This window comes from Heterodontus francisci, chromosome 2 (assembly GCF_036365525.1).
Source record: "Heterodontus francisci isolate sHetFra1 chromosome 2, sHetFra1.hap1, whole genome shotgun sequence".
In the NCBI taxonomy this organism is placed as follows: Eukaryota; Metazoa; Chordata; class Chondrichthyes; order Heterodontiformes; family Heterodontidae; genus Heterodontus; species Heterodontus francisci.
Genome location: NC_090372.1, coordinates 169,844,630 through 169,861,398, shown reverse-complemented (window position 1 = coordinate 169,861,398; position 16,769 = coordinate 169,844,630). Strand labels below are relative to the sequence as shown.

Sequence of the window (16,769 nt, the reverse complement as noted above, 5' to 3'; positions counted from 1 at the left end):
GCACATAGGATATTTTCCTTTACTGGCTGAGGCATAGAGTATAAAAGCAGGGAGATTATGCCATAACTATATAGAGCTCTAGTTAGACCGCAGCTAGAGTACTGTGTACGGTTCTGGTCACCGCATAACATTTTTCTTCCCACTGTCGCAGAGTAAAAAAGCTGGAACTCCCTTCCAAGCAGCACTGTGGGTGTTCCTACACCAGATGGACTGCAGCAGTTGAAGGCGGCGGCTCACCTGATCCTCAATTAGGGATGGTAGCAAATGTTGGCCTTGCCAGCGATGCTCACATCCCATGAAAGAATAAAAAAGGAAGGATGTGATTGTAGTAGAAAGGATGCAGAGGCGATTAACGAAGATGATGCAAAAACTGGAAAAAAGAATTCTGAGGTAAGATTTGGTTAGGCTTGTGTTGTTTTCTTTGGAAGAGGAGGCTGAGAGGAGATTTAATTGAGGTGACTAAAATTATGAAGGGCCCAGATAGAGTGGATAGCAAGGACCTATTTCCATTAGCAGGGGTCAATAACCGGGGGCACAAATTTAAAGTAATTGGTAGAGGAATTAGAGGACAGTTGAGGAGAAAATTTTTCAAATAGAGTAGTGAGGGTCTGGAAAGGATTGTAGAGGCAGAAACCCTCATCGCATTTAAAAAACCACTTGGAAATGCATTTGAGGTGCCAAAACCTACAGGGTTATAGATCAACAGCTGGAAGGTGCGATTAGGCTGGATAATTCTTTTTGGTCGACAGGGACAGAATGACCTGAATGACCACCTTCTGTGCTGCAAATGTTTCTATGTTTCTATAGCTGGTGGAAGACTGTTGACTTTCAATGAAGGACGACCTCAAACAGCTCCGAGCCTTGAAGTCCCAGCTTCAGACTATGCCATCTCTCCTGGTTCACTTTAGCAATCCTGGTAATCTGTTACAGGCAGATTGCTGGACTGCTGTGACACCCTGGAAGCCCCTTTGAACACTCGTATCCACAGCTATGATGGCAGTAGTCTGAGATAATACTGTAGCCCTCAGATGTTGGTCACTTCTGCTTGTGCCGCAATGGAAGCTGAGCTATCAGCTGTTAGACGCTGCATCATGGTTGGTACCATAAGTGTGTTGATGGAGTTGAGCATTAGTTCCATGCTGAAAAGGATGAGCTCCAAACTTTGCGCAATGCACTGTGCCAAATTGGTGCTGGACCATGCTCCTTGATATTGAAAGCACACTTTCTGACAGGCTTCCCAAAGTACAGAGCATTTCAGTGTGTACACCAATCAGCCTTTTTCTGCAGCCTGGCCCATTGAAGTCCTCATCTCTGTTCTGTGACAGAACTTGTGTACAACCTAATCTTCCAGCAAGCTGGCACCTACCTGTGCTCTCCTTGCCTTCTGCCCTGGCTGCAACACGCTTGTGTCCAGTATTTCACGACATGCAGACCTGCCTCGCTGCTATCTTCTAAAATACACATAATGCCAATATCTGAGCTGGGGGCTGCAAGTATGAAATCAAGTGACAGTGTGTCTTCATCAGGTATTAGGTATGAGAATAGGGAGTATAATGGATTCAGCCTGCTGCTGGGCACAGCCTTGCAATGGCCCTTTCCTTCTTTAGGAGAGCAGAAAGTGTGTCAGTGAGTGTTGTGCAATGCTTTTCTGCCACTGATTGGGCAAATTGCAGGTCTTGGGTATCTGAAATGAAAAAAGAACAAGGGTTGGGTTGTAGTGAGGGGAAAAGAGAAAGTAAGATTTGCATGCTGACATCATCTGCAGCTTATAAGTCAGAAGCAAGTTAGGAAGGAGGGAGAACTGGGATCTGAGCAAGAGGATTAGGTATGAGAATAGGGAGTATAATGGATTCAGCCTGCTGCTGGGCACAGCCTTGCAATGGCCCTTTCCTTTTTTAGGAGAGCAGAAAGTGTGTCAGTGAGTGTTGTGCAATGTTTTGCTGACATGGTTCAATAGCAAATTGTGAGATGTGGGTCTGAAGCTTGCAACAGTGCTAAATGTGAGAGGCTTTTGTGAAGCATATGAAAATTAGATACGAGTTCTGATTGACAGATTGTTGGTAGATGAGTATTGGGCTGTGGTGAATTGAGCAGTGGCTAGGGCTAGTGATGCAGTTAATAGGATATGGCATTTGAAGATCCATTCCTTGACCTTGACTATTCGGTCATTAAACTTCTTGCATCCAGATCCTCCAGGATTAACCCCTGACATTGATCTCTACAGCTATCCGTTCCCACTGCCTCTCTCTTCGTGTGTCTGGACAGCATCTACAAGACATCTCGCCGCCTTTCCACCTCCTCCACCTCCAGTGGAGCATCCAGAAACCTGGGTACCTGCTGTTACCCATAGTCAGCCATTCTTCACTCTTACCCAGATCAGATTCAGTTACAGAACGATTTCCAGCAGCTGCTCCAGCCATAATGCACTTCCCTTTTTAGAGGTTCAGGCTTGCTTTAAGTAGTGCAAGTTACGAACAATATTGAACTCCCTGTTGATGCATGCAGCCAATGGACAGTGCTGTTAGCACAGGATGCATGCAGGAATCATTATAATGAGCAGCCAGCACAAAGTTGGCGTGCTGTCTGCATTACATTGAATAGGTGTGGGTTAATCGCACATCACAATCCTTGCACCCATTTTCAGGGGCTATCCAATTTAACCCCCACATCTTCTGACTTCTGATGAGCAATGCCATGTGTAATCGACTATTAGTCACAGAACAGATTCGTTTATACAGCCATGCTATTATTTAGTTACAGCAGTGCCTAAAAACAACAGGCTAGTGATATCTAAACTCCATTTTGTTGCTACAAAATGGAAATCAAAAGGGTTTCTGCCAAAGTTACATCAAATGACACATCTGAATAATGGTACCTAACTTCTGTATGATTGTCTTAATATAACCACAGGTGGTAATTTAAGGAACTATTTTGTGCAAATTTCTGACATTACACTTTAGGAATAATTATATATAAAGACTTTCATAAATGCCAGTTATTAAAACTTGGAAATGAGCAGCTTCAAAAAAGCTGACAGCCTTCAAAAAACAACCTACAACTGAACGCTGGCCCTGAAGGCTAATATGACCACTGCTTTACGACTGAATGTCTCAAAATGCTTTTCTTGGTGTTTTTGAATCACATTTCATTTGAGAAAACTGAAACCCAGTGACCCCATATATGATATATGAAAGATATGGTTCATAATTAGTAGCTTTACCTACCTGTCTATATTTAAGTGAATTAGCATTCATGATGGATAGTTGTAGTTTGAGTGACTCAGAAAAACATGATGGACGGAGCGTCACGGGGAAGGCTTTTGCTAGGGTCACACTTAAAAGACTCCATTTACTTGCAGACCGAGTGTACCCAGAAGCACGGTGCGGTTTCCGTGCTGGCAGATCTACTGTGGATACGATATTCTCCATACACCAGCTACAAGAGAAGTGTAGGGAACAGAGTATACCCCTTTACTTACTTTCGTAGATCTCACTAAGGCATTTAACACTGTCAGCAGAGCAGGGCTTCACAAGATTTTGGGAAAAACTGGCTGTCTACTGAAGCTGCTCTGTCTCATGCGCTCCTTCCATGACAACATGCACTGCACTGTTCAGTTTGATGGCTCCACTTCCGACAGTTTCGGAGTGAAGAATGGAGTGAAACAGGGTTCTGTCCCAGCCCCCACTCTGTTTGGCATCTTCTCCATGCTCCTGACCTTCGTCTTCCCTGCAGTTATGGAAGCAGTCTACTTGTACACTAGGTCAGATGGCAAGTTCTACAACCTATCAAGGCTGAAAGCAAAGACAAAAATGCATCACATCCTGATCAGAGAACGGCGCTACGCTGATGACGCTGAGCTAGTTGCTCACATGGAAACTCAGCTGCAAAGACCCACGGACTATCTCTCCCATGCCTGTAACTTGTTGTCCTTGATTATAAGCGTCAAGAAAACTGTGGTCATAGGACAAGGTGTTGCATCTCGTCCCTGATCACACTAATAACACCCCACTGGAAGGGGTGAGCAAATTCTGCTACCTTGGGTCCACGGTGACAGACAATTTGTCCCATGATGCAGAGCTTGATACACCACCTTTGGCTGACTTGCAAAACATGCATGGGATAACACCAAGCTGACTCTTAGGACCAAGCTCATGGTTTATAAGGCCTGTGTTCTCAGCACCTTGCTGTATGGCTGTGAAACATAGGTGAATTACAGCTTCTAGGAAAAGCAGCTCAATAATTTCCCTCTCCACTATCTGCGGCGCATTGTGGGTATTTCCTGGTAGGACAAAATCGCAAATGTGGCAGTCCATTCAAAGGCAGAGCTCCCATGTGTGCTGGCACTAATCAAACACAGGCGGCTTTGGTGGAATGGACACGGCCGCAGGATGGAAGATGTTGCATACCCAAGGACCTTCTGTATGGTGAGGTAGCCAGGGCCAGATGACCAGTGGGGTGCCCAAAGCTCCGCTTCAAGGATGCTTGCAAGTGTGACATGAAGACCCTAAATGTCGACTATCACACCTGGGAGTCACTAGTTGGTGAAAGAGGGAAATGGCAACACATTCTGTGGACTGGTGTGCACTACCACAATGACCAGTTATTACAGCAGCTTGGCAACAGGCGCCAACGTCAGAAACAACAACTCACTATGTCATTTGGCAGCACTTGTGGTAGAACATACTTCTAAAGGATTGGCCTTAACAGCCATCAGCAAAGATGAACCAAGAGAAGACACCCCACCTTTCGTAGATGGAAGGATGCCAACCAGCACAGATGATGGATATTTGTAGTTTGAGTGAATCAGAAATACATTTATTTATAGATTTAGAGATACAGCACTGAAACAGGCCCTTTGGCCCACCGAGTCTGTGCCAGCCAACAACCACCCATTTATACTAATCCTGCATTAATTCCATATTCCCTGCCACATCCCCACCATTCTCCTACCACCTACCTACATTAGGGGCAATTTACAATGGCCAATTTACCTATCAACCTGCAAGTCTTTGGCTGTGGGAGGAAACCAGAGCACCCGGCGGAAACCCACGCGGTCACAGGGAGAACTTGCAAACTCCGCACACAGTACCCAGAACTGAACCCGGGTTGCGGAGCTGTGAGGCTGCGGTGCTAACCACTGCGCCGCCCCTGATAGTCAATACTATGGATGCATTTAAATTGTAATAAATGTGTTTAATATGTGCTATATGTAAAAAAAAAAATCATTTTGTAATTTAATAATCAGTCTTTTTGATATTTAAAAGGTTTCTTTGAGTATTTTTATCACCCTCCTCCTTCATCTAGGCCTCTAATTTCCTTTTTCATTTTTGTCATTCATGTTCCTGAAGTATGTACCACCCGTTGCAGAGAGGAAGGGTAGGCAACCTGTATCAAGGCTTTTCTCACTGGAACTCTGAATCATCTGTCAGAACAATGCAAAACGGGCATAAGAATAACTGAAATAAAAACAAAGTGCTGGAAATACTCAGCAGCTCTGGCAGCACCTGTGGAAAGAGAAGCAGAAGTAACATTTCAGATCAGTGACATTTCCCCACACATGCTGCCAGACCTGCTGTGTATTTCCAACACTTTGTTTTTATTTCAGATTTCCAGCATCTGCAGTATTTAGCTTTTATTATAGGAATTACTGAATTTGTGGAAAGGTGCCCGATATCGCCCCATAGTGAAAGAGATGCAATCTGGAACTCTATGAAGAGAGGAATTTCTCATGTTTTCTCAGCTTTCTGACCCAGGTAGGAAAAATACGCTTAGGTATAATTTACTATCAGGGTAGTGGCTGAAAGAGAAAGAAACTATCGCAACTTTCAAGATTAGACTGGATAAGTCCAGGAAGGAAAACAGGATAAAGGACTATACATTCCTTCAAGGCACAAAAACCCCAAATGAAAAGGCAGTCAAACATGGCTAACAAAGGAAGATAAGGATTGTATAAGATTAAAAGAAAAGGCCTACAAAGTTGCCAAAAATAGTTGTAAACCTGAGGATTGGGAGGATTTTAGAATACTACAAAGAAGGACCAAGAAATTGATAAAGAAAGGGAGAACAGAATATGATTGTAAACAAGCAAAAAACATAAAAATGGTCTGTAAAAGCTTCTACAGGTACGTAAAAAGGAAACGATTGGCTAAGACAAATGTGCGTCCATTACAGGCAGAGTCAGGAGAATTTATAATGGGGAATAGAGAAATGGCAGAGAAGCTAAATGATTACTTTGTGCCTGTTTTCACTGAGGAAGATACAAGAAATCTCCCAGAATTAGAGATCCAAGGGACTTGGGAGAAAGAGGAATTGAAGGAAATTAGTATTAGTAGAAGGTTGTATTGGAGAAATTAATGGGCCTGAAGGTTCATAAGTCCCCCGGACCTGATATACTACATCCAAGAATGTTGAAAGAGGTAGCTATGGAGATAGTGGATGCATTGGTGATCATCTGCCAAAATTCTATAGATTCTGGAACGGTTCCTGTAGATTGGAAGGTAGCAAATGTCACCCCACAATTTAAGAAGGGAGGGAGGGAGAAAACAGAGAACTACAGACCTGTTAACCTTACATCAGTCATTGGGAAAATGCTAAAATCTATTCTAATGGATGTGATAAATGGACGCTTGGATAATAATCTGATTGGGCATAGTCAACATGGATTTATCAATGGGAAATCATGTTTGATGAACCTGTTGGAGTTTTCTGAGAATGTTACTAACAGAATTGATAAAGGGGAGTTGGTGGATGTAGTATATTTGGACTTTCAGAAGGCTTTTGATAAAGTACTCCCCAGGAGAGGTTGGTTAGCAAAATTAAAGCACATGGAGGTAATATTCTGGCATGGATTAGGGATTGTCAGAAAATGGAGTAGGAATAAACGGGTCATTCTCACATTGGCAGACTGTGACTAGTGGGCTACCGCAAGGATCAGTACTTGGGCCCCAGCTGTTCACAATGTGGGGACCAATGTAGTAATTCCAGCTTTGCGGATGACAAAACTAGGTGGGAATGGGTGTTGTGAGGAAGATGCAAAGCGGCTTCAAGGGGATTTGGACTGACTTAGTGAGTGGGCAAGAACATGGCAGATGGAATATAATGTGGAAAAATGTGAAGTTATCCACTTTGGTAGGAGGAACAGATGTGCAGTGTATTTCCTAAATGGTAAGAGATTAGAAAGTGTAGATGTACAAAGGGACCTGGGTGTCCTAGTCAATAAGTCACTGAAAGCTAACATGCAGGTGCAGCAAGCAATTAGGAAGGGTAATGGTATGTTGGCCTTTTTTACAAGAGGATTTGAGTACAGGAATAGTGAAGTCTTACTTCAATTGTATAGAACCTTGGTTAGACTGCACCTGGAGTACTGTGTGCAGTTTTGGTCCCCTTACCTTAGGAAGGATATTATTGCCATAGAGGGACGGCAATGAAGGCTCACCAGACTTGTTCCCGGGATGGTGGGACTGTCCTATGAAGAGAGACTGGGGAAACTGGGCTTTTATTCTCTCGAGTTTCGAAGAATGAGAGGTGATCTCATTGAAACCTATAAAATACTTAAAGGGATAGACAGGGTAGATGCAGGTAAGATGTTTCCCTGGTTAGGGAGTCTAGAACCAGGGGACACAATTTCAAAATAAGGGGGAAGCCACTTAGGACTGAGATGAGGAGAAATTTCTTTACTCGGAGGGTTGTGAATCTTTGGAATTCTGTACCTCAGAGGGCTGTGGAAGCTCAGTCATTGAGTATGTTTAAAGCAGAGATTGACAGATTTCTAAATACCAATGACATAAAGGGATAATGTGGAAAAAAGGCACTGAAGTGGATATCAGCCATGATTGTATTAAATGGTGGAGCAGGCTCGATGGGCTGAATGGCCTAATCTTGCTCCTATGTTCTTATAAAGGAGCATGAAAACAGGAAAGGTAAATGTGATTAGGACTACTTGCTTTGATAGAGGGAAACGTCGACATGAACCAGTTGGGCTGAGTGGTCTGTTTCTGTGTTGTATCTTCTATGAAAGTAGTCACAATGAGAGTGCATGCAACATAAACCTGTCATAAATGAAGGTGATGCTATACCCCATATTCCATTTGTTGTATTATAGGCAAGTACCTGAAGTACACAAAAGTACAATTTCTTCAGTGGTGGATTTAGAAGTATTTGTAGCAGGGTGGTGTAAAATTTATTTCCTAGGGAATCTGGAGGTGTGCCCCCATAAGACAGTATTGATTGTTAACACTCTTTGGTACTTTTGCTAAATTTTCAAGCACATTGTGAGTCAGCATCAAGGAGAGGAAGGTTGGGATAGAGTTCAGCAACATTAAGGAAAAAAACCTAGAGAGCAATCTACCTCTGGTGCGAGTTTCAGCACAAGTATTTTTCAGCACATATGCAGAATAGGCAAGCCACTATACTTTATACAGTGATTGCAACCAGTGTCAGAAAAGCTGATTTAAAGCTGATGCATGATTTAGATCTTGGGAAAACTAGCCGTCCGCTCCAAATGCAGGAAGATGACAACAATACATTTAGTTTTTGACAGTAGAAAAGGAAACATTATCAGGAAAATATTTAAAACTACACAAGATATTTCCACTGAATAATCTTACGATATATAGGGATAAGTTTCAGTTTATTTCTCACGGGTTGTTCGATCATTTTCTTGATTGTACCCTGCTATCACAGTCATTGCCGAGTAGCATTGACAAATAACCCATTGCCAGCAATTAGAAGAGTTTAGTGTTAGTAGCCTAATTAGCTATAAGTACAAGATAAAGCCTATCTTATCAGCATCCTATCAGATTACAGTTGCTAGGTTGGCATTGATGATAACAAATTTGACTGAAAATACTTGGCAATGTTTCCAAACAATTTCTAAACATGTTTTGCGTGGAAGAGCCTGGAGACCTAAGAGACCAATGAAGATATTGCATGCACAGCAGAGATAATGCACAATGGATTAAGAGGCAATTTAAGACTGATTTAAAATGTTAGATCAATGACTTTTTGAGCCCACAGGCAAGCTGCAGAAACAGGCCCAAAATGCATACTGTTTGTGTGAATCATGGACTGTTGGCAACTATGGATTTGTACATTGTTACCAAGGTATCAAGATTCTGGGTTCAACTGAAAACATGATAAAACAATGACAGGTGAAAACTGTCAAGTTAGCTTTTCTAAAGCAAAGACCAGAGAAAATACTGCTTAGGCTGACTACAAATAAATAGCCTTTTCAAATATGCTTCCATCTGCTCTGAAAAATGTTCAGTGTTTGGATATTTGAATACTTATTGGGTAGATAGGGTGCGACTTGGTGTGCCAATTATGCACTTCATTAACAGTCTTGCATTCAACCTAAGTCCTTGCAATTAGCTTTGCAGACACAAGAAGGTAGCATGTTATAATGTTTTCAATCATAATACAGAACTATAGAACCATAGAAAAATTACGGCACAGAAGGAGGCCATCGTGGCTGCGCTGGCCGCAAAATCTAAATGCCCAATCTAATCCATAGAACCATAGAAATATTACGAATTAAAAATTAAGAATGTGGAAGATGAAGATTGTGAACATTTTGGTTTCCTGTTGATAATATCATGAAGAACATCAAGTTTAAAGGACTTCTGGTTTGTAAGTTTAACTGTTATATCTGGGTGGATAGCTAATTCAATTTTCAATCATTTCATTATGCACCACAAACTAAAGAATCTCCCCAAAAAGCACTGACCTATCCAGTGAATTTTCTCAATTTAAAATGATCACTTGTTTTAAAAGATGTAATCATGCTGCATGATAGTGCACTTTAGCCAGAATTAAATATTGGTGTTTATGTGTGCAATGCTGTTTGTCCAATAGCATGAATTATTTTGAGGAAAGGCTGTTAGCCACAAAAATTCTGCTTAAATCTATTATTCATACTGGCCAACATTCAAGTGGGAAACCCATGCGTAGATTAACACCTCACAATGCATTGTGGAGTTGCTGTTTTGCTTTCCTGCTCTTACGCTGAAATATTGGGTGGAATTTTTAAGGGTCCCTGGGAGATGCGTTTGGAAGCAGGGAGGCCTATAAAGTAGCGATGGAAGGCAGGGAGGGCAGAGTGCCCGTTGCCTTCTTGTTGCCCTGCAATGAAGTCAGGGGTGGGAAAGGCTGAATACAGACTTCCTGTCCAGCCTTCTGAAATGACCTAGCAAGCCACTCAGTTGTCAAGGGCATTTAAGGATGGGCAACAAATGCTGGCCTTGCCAGTGATGTCCATATCCTATGAAAGAATAGAGGAAAAAGAAAAAAGGCCAATTGAGGCTCTTACATGGTCAATTAATAGCCACTTAAGGGCCTCTTCCCACTGCCGCTGGAATTAAACCAGTGGCAGGGGGTGGGGAGGCGGCTTCACCACACGGGGAGGTCGCCCAGTAAAACAGCGCGGCCTCCCTGTGGTGTTAGGGAGGGCCTCCTCTGTGGCCCAGAGGGCCCCCAGCAGCAAAGGCCGCCCCTCCGCTTGCCGGACTGACCCTGACGACTCGACTCACCTCGCTTACTTTGGGTCCACAACACCATGGCTGCTCCTGGTCCCAGGCCTGGTGTAGTACTGGCAGTGGCCACTGCTCCCAGTGGCGCTGCCAATACTACTAATCTGCTGGAACGCTGATTTGCCAGCAGCTCTTGGAAGCGGGATCCCCGCCCTTAAAGAAACGGGGACCACAGCGCCAAGCAGTTAATTACCTGAGCGTCGCTGAATGACGTTGGGTGGGGTGAGGGTGGGGGGCACTCCGAAGGGCAAAGGCGGGGTTCCCCTCGCCTTTTTGGCCCATCGTCAGGACACTCACTGGCTTGACAAAATTCAGCTCATCATGCATATACAGAAACAATGGCTCGGAGCAGGCTGGAGGTGGGGGGGGCGTTTAAAATCGAATGGGAGGTGGGATGCTGTTCCCATTGCCTACCCGCTTCCGCTGCCATTTTACCAGCAGCAGGAACAGTTGAAAACGGCCTGTCTGCCGGAGGCCAATTGGGGCCCTTAAGTGGCCAATTACTTGCCACTTAAGGGCCTCTTCTCGCCGTCACAGGTATTTTACTAGCGGCAGCCAGGAACTTCAGCGCCTGAGGAGACCATCCGGTAATTCCAGGCGGCCTGCTTGTGGGCCCGGAAGGAGGTCCCTCTTGATTAACCCTGTGCCTTAGAGGACCCCCCCTTCCACAGCCACACAAGCCATCCCCGATGGAGTGCCTCCAATGCCTGCCCTCATGAACGACCCCCAACCCCCTCGCTTGGGCCCAGCCGATTGACCCCGGAGGCCTGAAACTGCACTCAACTTTAAGGAGGCCGATGTCTGTAATGAGAAGCTTTTTATGTTGTCTGATGCAACATAAATGAGATGCGTGGAGTTTAGTTGATTGAAGAGGTCAAACAGCTTTATTAACAGCTAACAAGTATATACAGTACAGAGCTATCTATTTACAGGACTTGCCTCTAAGATGTTACAGTTAGAGTGACTCTGGCTTGTCACATGACTGCATTGTGGCACATATCTCTCGCATATTAAGATCTTAAAGGGACATCACTCTTAAAGGCGATCACACAACAATGTCCATGTTCCTGTTCAGGCTGGGTGCAGTCCCACCAGTGGCCATCGCTCCTGGTGGTGCTGCTGGGATTGAAGAACCAATGGCCCACTGATTGGCCGGCAGATCTTGGAGGCGGGACTTCCTGCCTCAGAGGGACAGTAGTCCCGTCCAAGCCAATTAGGGGCCTGGCCCACGCAAAATCGCTGCGTGGCTTCCAGGCCCAACAGAAGCGGGCTCCACCCCAACTTTTAAGCCAGTGGGTAGGGCCTCTGCTGCCACATAAAATTCCAGCCAATCGCTCACAAAGTGCTGTAGGCGAATTTTAAAGTGTCGAGAACAAGCATCGGTAGCAACACAAACAACAACTTGCATTTATATAGCACCTTTAAGGTAGAACAGCATCCTAAGATACTTCATAAAGGTATAATCAAACAAAATAAAAGCACCATGTGAATAGTGTGGACAAAGCCAAAAGATAGATAGCTTCCTCAGAAAATGAGATTAGCAGTTATGGATTTTGATGCTAGGAAGTCAGATTATTACCCCAAAATTTTGAATATGTTATCGGTTCACAACTATTCATATGAAGATAATTAATTTTAAATCTGTAGAAAACTAACTGATAAAAAGAAGCTAGACAGACCTAGATGGTTTATCTTTGATGTTCATTTTGCCAGAAGTGAAGCGAGCTAATGGAACCTCAGTGACTTTGTCTTCAATTGATATTCCTGCCATCTGGTGTCTACAAAATAATACATTAAATTCAGTAATTTTTACTTACATGGGAGAAAAAGGAAAAAAGCAGCAATTAGTATAATATACTATTCCAAAATTGTTAGAATTTTAAGGAAAGCTATTTAAGTCATTGGACAAAGTCTTATATCCTGCAAATTTTCTAGCAATCAACAAGATTTTTGTTTCTGATGTTTAACATGCTGAATGCATGCTGACTGCATCTTCACCTGACAATTTTAACCCACCACACCACCAACCTCCCACTCTGCTCAATGAACCACACACCTGTCACTCACCCAGCAGCACTCCCTGGCACTCAGAACTCACACCTAATGTTAAAATACTCCACCTCACCCACACATCTACCAATCCTGCCAATTTCTCACCCACTTCTCGCTGCCTCCACATACCTCCAGATATTCAGCTAAGGCAGGCACATCACCCAAACACAGTGATATACAAGTACTGATATTCTGTCCTCTCTCTTGCAGGACAAAGTGGTACATTATGGAGGGGAACAGAGCAGAACCAGCAGGGAACAAAGACACCTAATCTCCAGAGCCCTACGGAGGCAATAGTTCTCAGCATCACAGGGCTGGCTACAATGGAGCTCATGGCATCCAGCGTTTCTGAGAACACAGAGGAAGCTGGTATGTTCTGCCTAATACCCCTTCTCAACTCCAAGCACAACGTCATCCGACTATGAAGCATGATGAGCAAGCTGCTGACGGTTTGACCATGAACCTCTTACTTCGCACCCCACCCTTTCCGCACCCTCTGATTTCTTGCTTTCAGACACTGAAAAATTGCTGCAGCCCAGCCACAGCAGCCCAAGGAGGAACAGAGAGAGCAACAGCACAGCACTAATGAAGAGTCCCCGTCACTTGATCCAGACATTTGCAGCCATCAGTTCAGATACTGGCACTGCATGTACCTTGGAGGCAAGTTGAGAGTTGGGATTAGCACATGCTGAGTCATCTGGACCACGAGTGGGCTGCAGCCAGTCCAGGGGGAAAGGTTGCTTCATTTGCCAGCTCACCGGAGGGAGAGATCGCAGATATGTTCTGCTGCAGAAGACTCAGAAGAGGACCTTGATGCAATGACATACAGTAGAGCACTGATGGACATGCACATCATGCCTGCCAGACAGACAGCCTCCTGTCACTGTCAAGGAGCATGGAGGAGTCTGGCTCCAAGTTGACAGTGGACATCGCACAGGGCTTGCTCTCTCCGCTGACTCTGTTCTAACTCTGTGTCATGCTGCAGACCCAGAAGCATGGCCACTGCCGCCCTTACACTAGTTGCAGCCTTTGTGTTGACAGGTCACCTACTCCTCTGCCCTCCCAGTGAGGATGCAGCAACACTCTCTGGCAAATCCAGGAACTCACTACAACACCTCCAAAAATACTCCAGTGTACTTCCCGAAACATTGCAATAGCAGTAGTTCTTAAAAATTACCTTACCCGCAATTTGGGTGCCTGGCCATTTAAGGAACGCTGGTGCAGGGCCCATCTTCTAGCTTAGCACTTGTTTGAAAACTGATCACCGAATTCGTTGCCTAGACCTGCATAGTCAAATTAGGTATCCTTGTGTTGCATCAGCCAGTTGGGCTGTGTGACATCAGGCTAACACTCCTTCACAGCCTTCACATACTGGGGATGCCCGTGCAGGCACCCTTCTCAAGATGGTGTGCAATGCAGACCATGACAGAAGAGGCTGGGGGTGCAGCGCGTCCCAGCAAAACGGCACAAGGCTTTCCATAGCATTGTCTCCAGCATCGCTATGGAGATAAAATTCACATCTGATACACCATGTAACAATCAAAGCATTAAAAAGTATGCAATATAATTATTGCTAATTGAAAGCAAACATTCAAAAGAGATTATGTGTGCTTTTTGATAGGGGAATTCTTTCAGCATAATGCATTCTAGCTATCTATAAAATGTCAGAAAAAGAGATACAGATGCCAAAATTATGCTGCAAGCCTAACTTGAGCAAATCAGAAGGGCTACAAATTGGGCCAGGTTCCAGATATGACAGGAGCCTCTACCCCTCCCACCTGCATCAGCGGAGGGGATACAGAGGTCCGGACTTTTCTCATTACAACCTGGTGGAAGATCAGCAGGCCAGTATGCTATGTGAAAGCACACATAGTGTGTCTGCCAACTTGCAGCTTTGGGATCCATTTGACAATTGGAACTCGGCCTGGACCGTTGAAAATTTTGAACATTTTTAATCTCTCTGTGGCCCCCTGGAGCAGATACCTGCTGCTACTATTTTGTTGATTCCCCTGTCTGGGCCCCATGTAGTCTAGGCATTCGGCAGGTATATTTATATCTGGTGCCAATGCAAGATAACAGATGCTTTGATATGACCTTAGGCACTGATCCTAGGTGGTAGCATCCTGGCCGTTCTTTTGTGATGTTGGGTACACAAGTTTTAAACTCATTTTTTTCATTTTAGAGTTTGCTTCCTATTTTTAGGACTCCTCAAACCTGCGAGCCACATCATTGATGCAATTTTGTAATGGATCCAGGGACTAACCAGTAAATTGTCATGTTGCACTAGATAGGGTGTTGATCTGCAGACATTTAAAGGCTGATTAACTCAAGGCACGAATGGGGCAGACAGAACAAGAGGGAAGCCCCAATGATGTTGCTGGCATGAGGCCCGGGCGACTTTAACACTCAGGCCTCATTTCCATTTGACTAACAGGCTGAATCCTGATGACATTCGGAATTGGGCAGTCCAACCACATGCCGCACAAAATTTCTGGTGCGACTCAGGAGGTCTATTTAAAGCAGGGTTGGTTCTCTTAAAGAAGGGTTGCTTTTCCCCACTTGGAATTTTCACTGAAGAACACAGGATGATATCCTATCTAGTGAGATGAGTAGAAGGTCTGCGTCCGCCCCCAACACTTTTCCCCGCCTGGCTATACCTTCCATGGCTTGCATCGCCAAACTGCTGTGGCAATGTGGCACTAAACAAATCGTATCTTGGCCTGACCCCCTGTGAGCATCTCACCTTCTTTCACGGCTCTAACCTCTCATTTAAAATCCTAGTTCTTTACTGCCCACCCAAGTATGATAAAAATGTTCTCATCAAAATATCTTCACTACTTTCCTGCCTCTGCATTAAGCAGCTTTTCGTCCTCAGAGACTTCAACCTCCATCTCAACTCATCCCGCTCTGTCTCTTCTGAGTTCACTGCCCTCTTATCCTCCCTTAATCTCTCCATCCATGTAAACTCCCCAACTCATATTCATGGTCAGCCCCTTGACCTTGTCATCTCATGTGGAATCACAGAATAGTTACAGTAGAGGAGGCCATTCAGTCCATCGTGTCCATGCCAGCTCTCTAAGAGCAACTCACCTTGGCCCACTCCCCCACATTTTTCCCATAGCCCTGAAAATGTTTTCTCTTCCGATAATTATCCAATTTTCTTTTGAAGGCCTCATTTGAATCTGCCCCCACCACAATCTCAGGCAGATCCACTTGCTGCATAAAGTTTTTTCTCATGTCGCTGTTGCTTATTTTGTCAATCACTTTAAATTGGTGTCCTCTGTTTCTGTATCCTTCCGCAAATGGGAACAGTTACTTTCCATCTACTCTGTCCAGAACCCTAATGATTTTGAACACCTCTATCAAATCTTCTCTTAATCTTCTCTTCTCTAGAATGAACAGCCCCTGCTTCTCTAATCTATCCACAGAACTAAAGTTTCTCATCCCTGGAATCAATACTGTAAATCTTTTCTGTACCCTCTCTGATGCCTTCGCATCCTTCTTAATGTGTGGTGCCCAGAATAACACTCAATATTTTAGTTGAGGCCAGTGTTTGATAAAGGTCCATCATAACTTCCTTGCTTTTGTATTCTATGCCCCTATTATACAAAGCCCTGATTCTAGGATGCTTTATTAACTGCTTTCCCAACCTACCTTCAATGATTTGCACACATATACCCCCAGGTCTCTCTGCTCCTCTACAAAATTTAGAATGTACTTTTTATTTCATATTGCCTCTCCTTGTTCTTCCTACCAAAATGAATCACTTCATACTTCTTTGCATTAAATTTCATCTGCCACTTGTCTGCCCATTTCACCAGTTTGTCTACGTCCACTTGAAGTTGATCACTATCCTTCTCACAGTTCACAATACTTCCAAGTTTAGTGCATCTGCAAATTTTGAAATTGTGCCCTGCATACCCAAGTCTACGTCATTAATATAGATCAGGAAAAGCAGTGGTCCCAATGCCAACCCCACTATATATCTACTTTCTGTTACCTGTCAGTCAGCCAACTTCATATCCATGCTGCCACTGTCTCCTTTATTCCATGGGCTTTAACTGTGCTGACAAGCCTGTTATGTGGTATTTTATCAAACACCTTTTGGCAGTCCATATATACCACATCAACCCTCTCTGTCACATCCACTCCTCCTTTTACCACCCTTTTACTATTTATACGCCTTCAGAA

General features: G+C 44.1%; 1 protein-coding gene across 6 annotated transcripts in view; it reads right to left on the bottom strand.

The window, feature by feature from the left end:
• The window catches only part of armc3 (armadillo repeat containing 3), a 258,598-nt gene that overhangs the window by 37,138 nt on the left and 204,691 nt on the right, over positions 1 to 16,769 (bottom strand). For all 6 annotated transcript variants that reach the window (XM_068013721.1, XM_068013745.1, XM_068013732.1 and 3 more), the window contains one exon: positions 12,206 to 12,304. In XM_068013721.1, coding sequence (XP_067869822.1) covers positions 12,206 to 12,304 — 99 coding nt within the window. The remainder of the gene's footprint in view (positions 1 to 12,205; positions 12,305 to 16,769) is intronic.